Genomic DNA, 14858 nt, shown 5'->3' with positions numbered 1-14858 from the left:
GTTTTTTGATATTGTTAAAAAAAATGCATTTTTGCAAATTGAGAGAAAATACAAAATTATGATGAGCCATGTATGGAAAAACAAGATGCAGGTAAGTGAATGTGTTTGGAAGGGGGGGGGGGGGGGGGGGGGGGGGGGGGGGGGAAGTAATTGCCATGGTAACAAGTAAACTATGACACCAGAGCGCTCTATTGTATTGTGATGTTATATGTTGTTATGCCGGGGCCCTTTTGTTTTTGTTTTTTTGTTTTTTGTTTTTTTGACAAAAAGTCTTTCGTAATTGCTGCACTGAAGACAATACACAACACACACACACACGCACACACGCACGCGCCGCATTCACTCAAAGTGTCACAAAGATTGAGGATGTTCGCAGGAAATAATTGTTCTTCACCCACACGCTCTTTTGACAAGTGTACGCACCATCGTGTGTGTGTGTGTGTGTGTGTGTGTATGTGTATGTGTAAAGAAAGACACAAATTAATAACAGCCATGATTTGTGGCCACTTCACCTGCCAAATAGTTGCACACACACATCCAGCATGAAACAAATGGCACACAATTTGCCCGATGTCATCTCATATTAACATATCACATCACCCACATGACTCTGTTACTGCCACCCACAGGACTGGAGTGGAACTGCATAGCTTATTTTGATTGACATTTATTTCTTGATTGCTACAAAATGGAAGGAGCAAAATTCTCACCTTTCTGTCTTTTATTCTCTCCTTCCTATTCAGACTCATTTAAAGAGTATTTATGAAGGACATAAGGAGATAGTAGTCCTCCGCACGCATCGGTGCTAATTAGCCGAGCAGCGGGACTGTTATCCTCCTCCTTTCTTTGCTCTTCAGAGGGAGAACCGGGATGCTAATTGTGTTGAATGGATCTTAGAGGGATGAAGATAAAGCCTCACACAAACACATGGCAACACACACACTTGCAAGCAGAATTGTTTTGTGTGTAATAATGTTGTTTTGCCGTAATAATGACAACGTGACCTAAATTATATTGCACCAAAGTCATATTATAAAAAACAAAAAAAGGCACACATGAAGTTCCAAGAAACTCTTGGGCTCTGCTGCACATTAGAGAGTCGCAAGGAAGAAAATCACTTCACAAAGAACACTAAGAATTTTTAGATGAGTTAATTGTATACACACAATATGACTTTATTTTCACCACAGCACCATCTGCTGGATCTGGTAGGGCAGGGGTGGCCAACCCGCGGCTCGCGAGCCTCATGCGGCTCTTTAACTAGTTTCATGCGGCTCTTCGGGAGCTGTCACATGACATGCGTCAAAAATGAACTGAGAGTTCGTGTGTGTGTGAGACAGTGCACACAATGTTAACTGTTGAAAATTACTGATATTATCATGTTGCTGTGGTTATTTTCATTAGATCTGGCTGAACAGAGGTCTGTGTATGCGTGCATACATGATTAAAAGATGATGTTCATGTGTACCCATGTGTATGATGTGGCTCTTTGCAGTAACACAGGGAAAAAAAGTGGCTCTTAGTCTCTGACTAGTTGGCCCCCCCTGTGGTAGGGCAATGTGCCACCTGCCCCGAATGAAAAATGGACCCTGGATGTTATTATTTATTTTTTTTGTCCAAATTGGAGTTATTACGACTATTACAAGTTTGTGCACAACAACCTAATAGTGGTGATAACATAAAGACTTATGTAAAGATCGCTAATGTTACATAGATTATTAAAATATTATTATTAAAAGTCCAATAACAAAAGCCATACAAAGTGACGTCATAGCAAAGGACACAGTGAAACGGTAATAAGAAAATTACAAGACAAACAGCACTATGGATTTTTAGATTATTTGTGTACATTAATTTTCACTTTGGACAGAACAAAGCACCATCTGCTGAATCTGTTGCGGCACTGTCACACTTGCCCCTGTTGCTAAATTACCACTAAGTGTTTGTTTTTTAAGAAGGTGTTTACCCAAATTTAAATTGTTATGACGGTTAAGAGTTTGTGTGCAACCAATTGCAACATGTTGGCATGAATTATTGTACACCAAAGTCTAATTAAAAAAGATACACAAACGTTACACAACTTCTTGGGCTTTCCTGCCCGTTGTAGCACACAAAGGACAGGGAGCGACGCTAGTAAGAAAATTACTCTGCAAACAATAACAAAGGAGTTTTAAAGGAGTTTTCACTTTGGAAAGAACAACACAACACCATCTACTGAATCTGTTGGGGCACTGTTCCACCTGCCCCAAAACATCCAAATCTCTGCTGAGTATTTGTTTTTTGTTGTTTTGTTTTGTTTTTTAATAATTTGTCCAAATTCAAGAGTTGTGTGCAAACAAAATGGAAAAAAACGTTAACTTTAACAATTCAATTCTTGTGGTCTTTGACAGAACACCGTTGACAAACTGATAAAGAAGACCAATCTGGCTCTGCTGGTGGGGACTAACAGCTGGAGAGACCAGTTCATAGAGGCCATCACTGTGAGCGCAGGTAATACCCACCGGATACATACAGGATCATGTACATTAAAGGTACCCTTTTTCTGCCTGTTTCCTGAATAATACACTTAACTGTTGTCAAATTGACATTAATTGACTGATAATTGATAGTGTCTTTCGGTAGGTCTCCGTAAGTTCGAAAGCGACAGCTTGGAAAAAGGCTGATGTTTGTAAATGTATGTAAAGGTCAGGCCATCTGTCTACTTTCAGAGGTGCCACTTCCTGAAGTGTGGTTAGGATGTTGTTGCCAGGCAACCAGTAGAGGATCCAAAGAACCGTGGCCGAGAAATCATCTGATGTGATGTTTAGTTCGCCTTGGAGGCGCTTCTGGTGCCTTTACATATAATTGATGTGTTCATATGAAACCTTTAGAGGTGATTGGTTCCAACACAAAAGCCTCAAATGTTGTTTGTTCTCCTCGGTTTTCTGTATTCACTAACATGCAGCAAGCAGTCAAAATTATAAATCAGCTGATTCAAATGCAAATGGATGTATTTTTACGTTGACATCATAAGTGTCTTATTCAGTTTAAATAAGTTGGACATTTTACGCAACAATTTTCTCATTACCCTTTTCTCCTAAATATCACATCAATCACCAAAAATGTGTGTTGAAATAAAAGACGATTGTCGGTACATTCCACGCATGCAACTTTTCCACAAAAATTGCCAGCTTAAGGAATATTGATTTGTTTGACCGTTATGGGGCCAAATAAGGGGAGTGACCCACAAGATCCAACAGATGGAGCCACAGTAAAGAAAGTTACTGCCACCTACAGGAGTGGAGTCTTGCCTGAGACATGTTTAGGATTCTTGGTCCTTGTCTGAGGTCTATTCTCTTAAAGCTGCACCGAAGTGACACCTAACTGCTTCTTCGGGCCTTCCGAACCTGAAGACGATTGGCTTTAAAGTTGTTTTTGAGCTTCTGTGAGTTTCTACCTTCCTGTGGCTGCCGCACCTCATTAGGCGTTTTAAGCGCAAGACGGGAGGTTAATTGCCTTTCGTGGCCAGTTAAAGTGTGTCGAATCCAGCCACCGCGTCGCGGCCGGCCCGGGTCAGGGCCATTATCTCTGAGGCTGCGCCGGGTAATTGATGGAAGACTTTGAGTAATGGCCGAGTGGATGAAGATGATCTGCACATCACCTGTAGATGAGAGGGAATAAGAAGAGAGGCGTTCCTCAGGGATGTGTTCTCCGACCTCTCGTTCGTCCAAATACTGTGCTGCTTTGAATGAAACCAGGAACATTGTAGATAATGCAACGTATCATAGATGTCATTTTCTTTTATACATAGTGTCGGTACATACAATGTCGATACTGTCATACTACAGTGTTACCTCGTTTTTCGCGGTTAATGGGGACCAGAACCCCCCGCGAAAGGTGAAAAACCGCAAAGTAGGATTTGAACCCCCCTCAGCACCACCCCCACCCCCCCCCCCCCCCCCCCCCACCCTAACTAGGAATTTTCGTGGATGTAGATGTGGGTACCAGAATGTTGAAAATATGGAAACAGTATTTATACTTTACATATTTGAGACAAAGATTACAACAGTACACGTATTTACTTAAATCTTTAATTCTAAAACCTTATGCAGTAATTAACATTCATGCTTTGGCGGCATTGTAAGGGCTTGCTTAACTAATCAAAAAAAATCATCGCTTAAACAAAAAAAGTTATTGGGAACACAACAGCGTGGACGAGACTGGCGAGACACAACAAGGGAAGATGACGGGTGAGGTTGCGATGACGCGCAGCCAATCAGCTCACGGGATAAATCCACTCGTGCGCTCATTGGTCGATGTCGCGCCGGGAACCAATCACGCGCCTTGTATGAGTGCACATACAGTACAGGCATGTAGAGGCATCTCTTTGTTTGGCATGCAGCGAAACCTTCTCTCGCGCGCATCATGAAACAACGCGTCCTTCCGCAATATGGATGCCGATATGGCTGTATTTTAAAAAAAATTACAAAAATTATGAATATTTTGGAAAAACCCACGAAGCACTGAAGCCGCAAAACGTGAAGCGCGAAGTGGCGAGGGAACTCTGTATATGGGTTTGTCTTCTTCAGTTATGTACTGTAGTGTAGTGTATCATATAACTACTGTATAACGATATTGTATCGATATAATCAAATATCGATATTGTCATACTTGTTGACGATTTTTGTTCTGTGTTTTGTCACGTATTAACAGTGTCATACGTGTCAATTTTCTGAGTTTTTTTCTTTCGCAGTTCCATACAAATCGTCATGTATCATACGTCGTGTTCTTCCGATGTATCGATTATCACACATATTGTATACTTCTATAACATCCCTATTGATGCGATTGGTACTATTGGTACACCTCGGACTGTAATTGTTCATTTCGTGTGTCCGAATACTTTTGTCCACGTATCTTGATTTGAGTGTCGGATTGTGGCGAGCGGCCGGTGTGCGTAGGATTCACACGCAGGAGGTGTTGAAGTGTTTACAGTCAGCGGTGATCGGCCGGTAGGTGGGTGCGATCGTGTAACCATGCCACCCATCGTATATAAATGAGGCCGCTAATATTACATATAAATTGAAAGGAACACATGCTTGGTCCAACTTTGCGCTTCACATTGCTTTTGCTGGACACACACATATGACGGACGCATGATCGCATGATGTCAATAAGTTTTTGTGAGTTGATTGATTGATTAGCTGCTCTTACTGATGAGTAGCTGCTTTGTTTACTCGAAACAATCAGATTAAGGTTAATGTTATCTACCTGTCTGGGTATTTTGTGTGTGTGTGTGTGTGTGTGTGTGTGTGCGTTGGTTTGTGGGTGCGGGTATTGGTTTGACTTCAAATACACTTAAACACATTGAAATAATCATGAAAAAATAATGAATAAAATAAGGATATGTGAAAAAATGGAAAGTAGCAGATCAAATTAATATTTAAAAAAAATATTATTATTAATATGAGTTTAATATATTAATGTGTGTAAAAAAAATACAGTACAATGTTTTTTTCAAAATAAAATCATCTGAAAATAAAGAATTTATAGTATTGTACAATATGTATATTCAAATATTTTTATAAAATAATAAAATACAAATATTGAAATAATACATTGTAAAAAAAAAGGAAAAATAATAATATTAATAGATGTTTTTAAAAAAAAAAACTAAAATAACAATAAAATAGGTCAAAATGTAAATAATGTAAGAAAATGGGAAAATAAAGTACGAAGGTAATGGTGAGCACCCACATGATAGAACAATGTGTGTTCAATCATGTCTACGAGTGATGGCCGTTTGAGTAAATCTTAAAAACTATTAATTGGGAAAAGGAACGATTAATATTTCATGAAATATCATTTTACATTCACTTATGTTTTTGGTGATACGTATTGATCGGAATAATGTGTCAGCAAGGCTTGCTCACAAACACCCTCTCACAAATAAACAGCTTCAAAAAAGATTTACATGGTTGTTAAATTGATGGGGGCACTGCAGACAGCCAATTTATTTGTATAATTTTATAATCATTTTTCCCTTTAAAACAGTTTATGAGGTTGGACTCGAGCCCCGAATCCTCACTCTTTACCGTACCGTGACATTTTTTGCTTGCTTCCGACTTTGTGGGAAGGGTTAGCGAAGGCCCGCTTTCTTCTGTGCGGTGTGAAAGAACACAAGAAACAAAAACATAAAGAACAGAAATGTTGTATCTAACACCAAGTAGAGTTCAACTTCGTAAATTGTGCACTCTAATCAAGATCGTGACGCATTAAAATCACTTCAAGTCAATGTTGTGAATAGATTGCAGCCAATCAGAGCGTATTCCAATGTATTGCAGCGCTTGCTTCCCTGTGGACAGACGCACCCTTCTAATTAACGCACAGAGGTACTCGAGGGGGGGGGGGGGGGGTAGCCTGACCTTCTCCTCGCCATTCTATTTATACTTAATTAGCGGATTAATGGCCATGTGCTGACCTCTCAAAAAGGAAACATTTATTTTTAAACCACATAAAAGTCTCAATGAGTTTGCCGTCTAAAGAAGGTAAACAACATGAGGTCAACTATTGGAAGTTGAGCTCCATCCACGCCGAGCTCCGCCAGGGCACAACTCCTCAGGGCCACATTATTCTGATCAATATATAGCATATACATCCATGAAAACTAATATAAATAAGGAATAGCCATCTTTTTTGTTCAATTAAATGTTCAAGGAAATTGAGTTGATGGTGCCAACCCTAGTAGGTGTGGGTGAATGTTTTAAATGTTCAATTTATTTTGTTGTAGTCATTATTATTATTATTATTATATTTTAGTTTTACTATATTTTTGAATATCGTTTTTATTTTTCATTTTATTATTTTAATATTATTATTAAAATAATGATAGTAATATATCATTGTATTAAATTATTCTAATTCGTAAAAATATTTATTTATATAATTCATATCAAAATAAATTGAAATGTTTTGTTTTATTCGTATTTTGATTTCACGTTGTTTCATTATTAAACTTGTTTTACTATTATTTTGTATTTCTATTAGCTTGTTTGGAAAAAAATGTATGATCAATTACTTATTATTACTTATTCCAATATGTTCTTTTTATTTTTTTCATGTATTTTCTTAATTATTATTATAATTATTATTTTAATGGATTTTAATATTTTTGTGTTTTTGTATAATTGTATGAGAGTTTGCAAATATATTTCAGCCTTTTATTTTTATAGGTATTTTTATTTTCTTGACTTGTTTACATTTTACTTTTCATATTATTATTTCATATTTTTTAAAGTTGATTTTTATAAATTGAATTTCATTTTTTAACTAAATGTTATTTTCATCTTGTTGTGATGTTTTCAATATTTCATATTATTTATACTTTTTATATATTTATTGTGCTCTTTTTTTTTTTTAAGGAAAACAACATGATTGTCATTTCTTCTATTTATTCAATATGAAATCTCTTTGAACCCTTCTCCCTCCTTCCTACCTTTTGCGCAGGCGAGGACGACGAGGACGACGAGTGCGGCGAGGAGAAGCTGCCGTCTTGCTTCGACTACGTGATGCACTTCCTCACCGTCTTCTGGAAAGTCCTGTTCGCCTTCGTGCCGCCCACCGACTACTGGAACGGCTGGGCGTGCTTCGTCGTGTCCATCTGCATGATCGGACTGCTCACCGCCGTCATCGGTACGACACCGCGCCGCCGCGTGTGCCTGCGCTAGCGTGCGTTCACCATGTTACACTAACGATCGCGCGGTTACAGGCGACCTGGCGTCTCACTTCGGCTGCACGGTGGGCCTGAAGGACTCGGTCACCGCCGTGGTGTTTGTCGCGTTGGGAACGTCGGTACCAGGTGAGCTCATCCCGAATACAGTGAACGCCCGTTTATCGCACGGGATGCGTTTCAGACTCACCCACAATTGGGGAGAATTCACAATATAAAAAGACCATATCACTTTTCTTTTTTAAATTCTGAGTTTTAGCTATCCCGCATGCTTTTAAACGCATTTCAATTTATTACAAAGTATTTCTTAGCACCTGTTCTGACTCTCTCTGTGTCACGAAATGGGAGACTATCATATAACATCACTTCAAGAAAATTAAAAGAAGACTGCAAAAAATAAAGTCACACCCAGTTAAAGTTTATTGTAAAACTGACACGACACACAAAAGAGAATTTCAATTTGCACATTTAAACACCAAAATGTCAATCACGGCTCACAAAAGTCCGCTAGCTTAAAGCTAACAGAAACTAGCATAGATGTCACGGCAATTTTTAGCCTTCAAACAACCGCTGCTTTAGCACACGTGGAGCAGCAACACGTACAAACAGTAAACAACAATACTCACAGGCATATATTCTCTCTGCTCTGGAGGAACAATGACTTACTGGAGCTTCGTTGGGGACCTTCTCTGCCTTTTCTTCTTGCTCTTAGTTACGCCACACGTCTTCCAGAAGGCCTCATTGCTGCCCGGCATGTTGCGGGTGCGCGATTGTAAATTCGGACTTGCCTGGAAAGACCCATGAAAAAAACAACTGCTTAAAAATCTGCGATGAACTGTGGGCATTCGCTGTATTCCACTATTGGATTTTCTTCCCGTTTCGGCTTCACGAGGCCTTTACGAGCACAAGACTCTCCCCCAGGGTCTCTCATTTTGGAGATTTGTGTTGTATTGCACAACATTTGCCATTCAGTGCGGCCATTTTGAGCAAGAGATTTATTCCTCTCGTTTCCTTTCTGCACATTTCCGTCTGGCGGGAAAATAAAGAAGCGAGGCCACGTTGCAGTAAATGATGTATTACTAAAGCAGCCTTTTAAAAACAATCAGCCAGTGAAGTAGGGAGGTTGGGGTTGAGGCAGTGAACAGTTAGATGACCATGAAAGGAACAAACAGCTGCTAGATACAGAGCTACATGTCAGTTATTGGAGTTTGATGAACTCATTAAATCCATTTTTATTCATCAAGATCATGTTGTTGTTGCTACTGGAAGAAGTGACGACGACTACTTAGGGCTGCGCAATATGTCGTTTGAGCATCATCGTCGCAATGTACTACGTGTGCGCAGTCGTCACAACGCAAAGTCCTGCGCAATCTTGGCGTACTGATAGGCAGTCAATCAACTGGAATAATAGGTGACCAGCAGAGCGACCCGGTTGGACGTGCTCGTAAGATTAGCACTGAACAAATGCATGCGTAGGTATGGAATGACAGATTGATTAAAAACAAATGAATAGTGTTAAGAATGTGCTAATGACTCGACAGTATAAGTGGGGATGAAAAGATGTCATTTTAACTTCATGTCGGGTTGGACTATTGCTCAATACAACAGTGTATTTAAATACAGGTCGACTTCATACAAATGACTTCGTATACTTTCGTGCTGTACTGAGCATACTTTTTCTAGAGAGGGAAAAGGAGAAACGTGTGCTGGTCGAAACGTTACATTTGTGTTAACCTGTATTTTTTTATCATCGCAATATATATCGCAGGGTCAAAGTATTATTTATTTATTTGTTTATTTTTCAATATCGTGCGGCCCAACTACTACCGTACCCTTGAAATGTAAACCAAAAAGGCTTTAAAAAAAGAATTTAAACCAAAAAGGCCAAACTAGCAAGTACAATTACGTACCTATTTAGAAATCAACCCCAAATTGAATTAAAGAGGACGTGTGGAATCGGAAGTTAGGGGAGCAATACATAGACAAGCCTAATATACAGTTAAAATTGACCCCTCAACGCAAAAAAAAAAAAAAAAAAACATCAATTGGTCCTGGATTTCACCGATTTATCGATCGAGGAAATTTGTTCAAATGCAAAGAATTGACACAAAATAGTGTCACAGTAAAAAGCAGACTTTGTCAGGCAGTGTGAGAGTGGCTTTTAAAAGGCCTGTGCCACAAATAGTTTTACACTTCTGTTGATCCCTTTCCGTCCCCTCATTCAGCGTCAGTGCCGTTCACGCAGGACAAACAAATACAGACTGTAAAATATTGGATTCAACAGACAAATATTTGCTTCGTTTAATGTTTCAACACACACAAACAGGCAAACCTGCTGGAGGTGTCATGCATGTGGACAAACTACTGCGAGGCTGTGATTACACGCCGCCACCACCACAGTGTGTTATTAGCATGCGGCTATTTGTCATGTCAGGCTCAGGCGGCCTTACAAAGCTCAGGCATTAACATGATGCATGAGACACACACAGAAAAACGCGCACACCGCACAGCGTAGTGCACAAAATCGAGGCAAAGCGAGCAGCCCCTCTCGCCATTTAGTCTTATTAGCGCACACACAAAACAGACCCGCAGTTATTTGGGTTTTGCAGTTCATAAATCATGTCTTGCGCGGCGGTTTCCGTGACGATTAACCTCGTTTATCACAGTTATCCCCGCCAACACACACACACAGAGAGAAAACAATATCAACTGTTTGCGAGGAAGTAAAAAAAAAAAAAAAAAACAGTGGTTGTAAACGCCTGAGCTGGATCGTTCCACAAGTTTCGTTCGTTTTCACTGCCAAGTAAAACTCGAATCAGCAGGAAGTGTTGACAAAATAGTGTGTCCTCGAGGCCCGCTTTATGCGACGCTTAGCGACGTAGACAATCATTTTCAAGCCGGCGCAGCGTAGATTGGAAGTGGAGCGTGGATGGCAGAGTCCATTATGTTCGTTCACGTTGACCTTTTCAAGTGGCAAAAAGAAGAAAAAAAAATGCTTTGGGCCACTCAAGACATTCATGAACATTTTTAGTTTCAGACACTTTCAGATCCTGGAGATGACGGAAATGAAGCTTGCCAGAGTGTTAGCCTTCTGGGACCGCTGCTGAGTTAAATGAGCCACAATACAACTTCTGTGCTTTTGGACAAAGCGCAGTAAAGTCCTCATAAAGTGTTTTAATGTGGATCCTTTCAGGTTCCGCAACAGACAGACCCTTTTGCCTTCCCTCACATGTTGAACGTGTGTGCAGTTTTCGTCTTCAGTTTTATATGACAGAAAATGAGAACAGCTGTCATAAATATGGCAGGATACCATCCGGTATCATGAAGTGCTTTAATGCAGATGCTTTCAAGGTCCGATACAGACCCTATGGCCTTCCTCCACATATTGAACATGTGCAGTTCTCTTCTTCAGTTTTATGTGACAGAAAATGAGAACACCTGTCATAAATATGCCAAGAGACCATCCGGTATCATGAAGTGCTTTAATACAGATGCTTTCAAGTTCCGCTAAAGAGCATATTGCCTCTGATCACACGCTGGACACGGCTATGCAACTTTGTTTTTGAGTTTCATATGACAGAAAGGCGCCTGTCATAAATATGACGAGACCATCCGGGATCATGAAGTGCTTTAATGCGGATGCTTTCAAGGTCCGATACAGACCCTATGGCCTTCCTCCACATATTGAACATGTGCAGTTCTCTTCTTCAGTTTTATGTGACAGAAAATGAGAACACCTGTCATAAATATGCCAAGAGACTATCCGGTATCATGAAGTGCTTTAATACAGATGCTTTCAAGTTCCGCTAAAGAGCATATTGCCTCTGATCACACGCTGGACACGGCTATGCAACTTTGTTTTTGAGTTTCATATGACAGAAAGGCGCCTGTCATAAATATGACGAGACCATCCGGGATCATGAAGTGCTTTAATGCGGATGCTTTCAAGTTCCGCTAAAAGAGCGTAATGCGCTCTGGTCACATGTTGAACATGTCGATGCAAATTGGTTTTTGAGTGTCATATGACAGAAAGTTTTTGAGTTTCATATGACAGAAAGTCATAAATATGACGAGACCAACCGGTATCATGAAGTGCTTTAATGCGGATGCTTTCAAGTTCCGCTATGGAGCATATTGCTTCTGGTCACACGTTCAACATGTTTATGCAACTTTGTTTTTGAGTTTCATACATGACAGAAACACACCTGCCATGAATAAGACAAGAGAACATCTGGCATCATGAAATGCGTCAATACGGATACGTTTAAGTTCCGCGACAGACCCTATGCCAGAAATCCCAGTTTGGCTCCTTGGTTCTAAGTTCCTGCTTTGGTTCCCATTGGAGACGATCAAGACAAGAGCCTATCGTTGTTATTTTGTATTAATAAACCAAGTTTCCTCAACTTTGGGTGACGAACGTAAAGTTTTTATCCAATAACAGCAGTCTAAATTACACTGAGCCGAGAATGCCAAATGAAATGAAGCTTTTGCGTTTTCCTAAAAAGAAAAAGAATTAGCTGTTATATATTATTAAATATTTGTTTTTTGGTTGTCTATTTAGTATATTTAAAAATCTTGAGAATGTGCTTTTTTTTTTTTTTTTTGTATTAGTTGTATTTGAAAATCAGCTGAAGCTCACAAAAAAAAAAGAATTGCATCGCCGGTTTGTTGAAAGTCTTCACCGAAGCATGTGTTGAACCCGTTGGCGAGGCGGCGCTTGAATGTGCCCCAGAGGGAAAGAAAGTTTCCCCAATCGTCCTCCCGAGGCCACCGCGGGAGAGGAGAAGGAAATGAAGTCAACTCAACAGATTGCCGTTAGCGTCGCTCTAATGGCCGCCTGTGCTCAGAGAGAAACGGGTGGAGGTTTGATTGACAGCCAGGCGTTGGGGAAAGGCCAACGAGCACTCAATCGCATCACATCGCAACGAGCGATGTGATGCGATTGAGGCGTGGCCTCAAAATGGAGGCAGGTGACGTGCAGACACACACGTACACACACACACACACACGCACACATGAAAGAGAGCAGAAGGTCCTTGAAGCTTCACGGCGAGTTGGGAGATTTCTCTTTGCTGCCTTTTTTTTTTCTATCTTTGGCCCATTGCCTCGCAACCCTTCCGCACCGCCGCCTCCTTCGGGTGCTCCCGTCATCCTCTTTTCGTTTTTCTTCCTTCCCAGCATCATCCGTTTTGGCTGACGTTTCAAGGGAAAGCATCCCTTCTTCTTTGCCCTCTTCCTCTCGTCGGCGCACTTGTGAAAGAGTCGCTGATGGAGAGGAGCCGCTGACCTGTGACCGCCTGCTCGCTCTTTGGACGCCCGCAGATGTTGTGGAGCACAACTTTCGAACTTCAGCGGAAGTGTCGGGAAAGTTCCCAGAGTCATTCCACGGGCAGTTAGGCGAAGGAATTGTTGGACAAGTTGGACACTTTCTTTGAGACTGAATGCTATTGAATGGAAATCCACACTAAGAAAGCTGTTTTACTATACAAAAGTAATCATTTGAATATTGTTGTGGGACCGACATCAAATTCCATTTTTGTTTTCATTTCAATAATTACAGAGAAAATAATCAGTATGATGTTTTTTTTTTCTTATTTTAAAACTATTATTAGTGGGAGTACGACTAGTAGTAGCAGCAGAGAAACCACTTATTGAATTTCAACTACTGTAATACAAAAAATATTTTTACTCTATCCCCATTTTATTCATTTCACAATTGTTCTAAATTGAAACTAATACATAATACATGATTAATTTACTATAATTCATCTTTTTGTTAATTTGATTGGCCTGTGATGTGACATACAATAGCCGTAAAAATTCCATTTTTTTTTCTCATTTCATTTTTAAATATAATAAAAGTCACGCTTTCATCTCGTCTTGGTGGAAAATGAAACGTTGCAGTGCACTCAGTAGGACCATAAATCTAAAACGCGCCGTTCGAGCCTCATAATATGAAATGTGCAATTTATGCGGCTAATGAATACATCGTGTTGTCTTTTTGATGCCTTCTGCGCGTGTCCTCCGCAGACACGTTTGCCAGCAAGGTGGCGGCCATCCAGGATCAGTACGCCGACGCCTCCATTGGCAACGTGACGGGCTCGAATGCCGTCAATGTGTTCCTGGGCATCGGGGTGCGTGCCGTCCTTCGACCGATGACTGTTTTCATTCAGCTTTTCGCTAAGCTACGGCGTGGATTCGCACGTCTGAGATCCCCTTTTGAAAAAGCTCAACTTTCTTTTCTACTTTACCGCTTTCTTTTTTGCGTGGCAGGTGGCGTGGTCCATCGCCGCCATCTACCACCAGAGCAACGGCAACGAGTTCCGGGTGGACCCGGGCAAGCTGGCCTTCTCCGTCACGCTTTTCACCATCTTTGCCTTCATCTGCGTCGCCATGCTGATGTACCGGCGGCGGCCCGAGATCGGCGGCGAGCTGGGCGGGCCGCGGACTGCCAAGGTGCTGACCACCATGCTGTTCGTCAGCCTGTGGCTCCTCTACATCCTCTTCTCCTCGCTGGAAGCCTACTGCCACATCCAGGGCTTCTAGGATGGCGAAAAAGCCGGTCCAAGGGGGATTTTTAGGGGGGGGAGTTCAAGGCGGTCAGGTCGGCCTATCAGTCCCTCCCTCCCCTTTTTTTTTTTTTTTTTTTTTTTTTTGCGGATGAACTGATGGAAGAATGGATGAAGGATTGGAAAATGCGCCAGCGCGTCTAGAGACGCAAGCGAAGGAAATGTGGACACGGAATCACAGGCACTTGAATTTGAATGCATTTCTTGACTTAACTTAAAACAAAAGCCACTTCAAAAAAAAAAAAAAAAAAAAAAAAAAAAAGGTCTTTAAATTTGGCGTCCGTAGAGCTCACACAGCTGGTAGAATTTTTAAGTGGTGCGACCGAGACTGATTCGTTGTGTTTGTGAGTCCATGCATGAGCGGACCATACTGACAACACGGCCACAGGAGAGCCAGTGTGTGTGTGTGTGTGTGTGTGTGTGTGTGTGTGTGTGTGTGTGTGTGTGTGTGTGTGTGTGTGTGTGTGTGTGTGTGTGTGTGTGTGTGTGTGTGTGTGTGTGTGTGTGTGTGTGTGTGGACATCACCGCTGCTTAGGGACTTAAGTACCGAGTCGTCAAGTACTGTGAAAACAAACAGCCAA

General features: G+C 40.9%; 1 protein-coding gene across 3 annotated transcripts in view; it reads left to right on the top strand.

Annotated features, from left to right (window-relative positions):
- Positions 1-14289, top strand: part of slc8a1b (solute carrier family 8 member 1b) — a 100130-nt gene extending 85841 nt beyond the window's left edge. For all 3 annotated transcript variants that reach the window (XM_061689739.1, XM_061689740.1, XM_061689741.1), the window contains 5 exons: positions 2391-2490; positions 7486-7671; positions 7748-7837; positions 13739-13842; positions 13982-14289. In XM_061689739.1, coding sequence (XP_061545723.1) covers positions 2391-2490; positions 7486-7671; positions 7748-7837; positions 13739-13842; positions 13982-14254 — 753 coding nt within the window. In that variant the 3' untranslated portion in view covers positions 14255-14289. The remainder of the gene's footprint in view (positions 1-2390; positions 2491-7485; positions 7672-7747; positions 7838-13738; positions 13843-13981) is intronic.
- The last annotated feature ends 569 nt before the right edge of the window (positions 14290-14858 follow it).

This window comes from Phycodurus eques, chromosome 11, assembly GCF_024500275.1.
Source record: "Phycodurus eques isolate BA_2022a chromosome 11, UOR_Pequ_1.1, whole genome shotgun sequence".
NCBI lineage: Eukaryota > Metazoa > Chordata > Actinopteri > Syngnathiformes > Syngnathidae > Phycodurus > Phycodurus eques.
The sequence above is the reverse complement of the archived record's forward strand: the minus strand, read 5'-3'. Positions and strand labels throughout refer to the sequence as shown.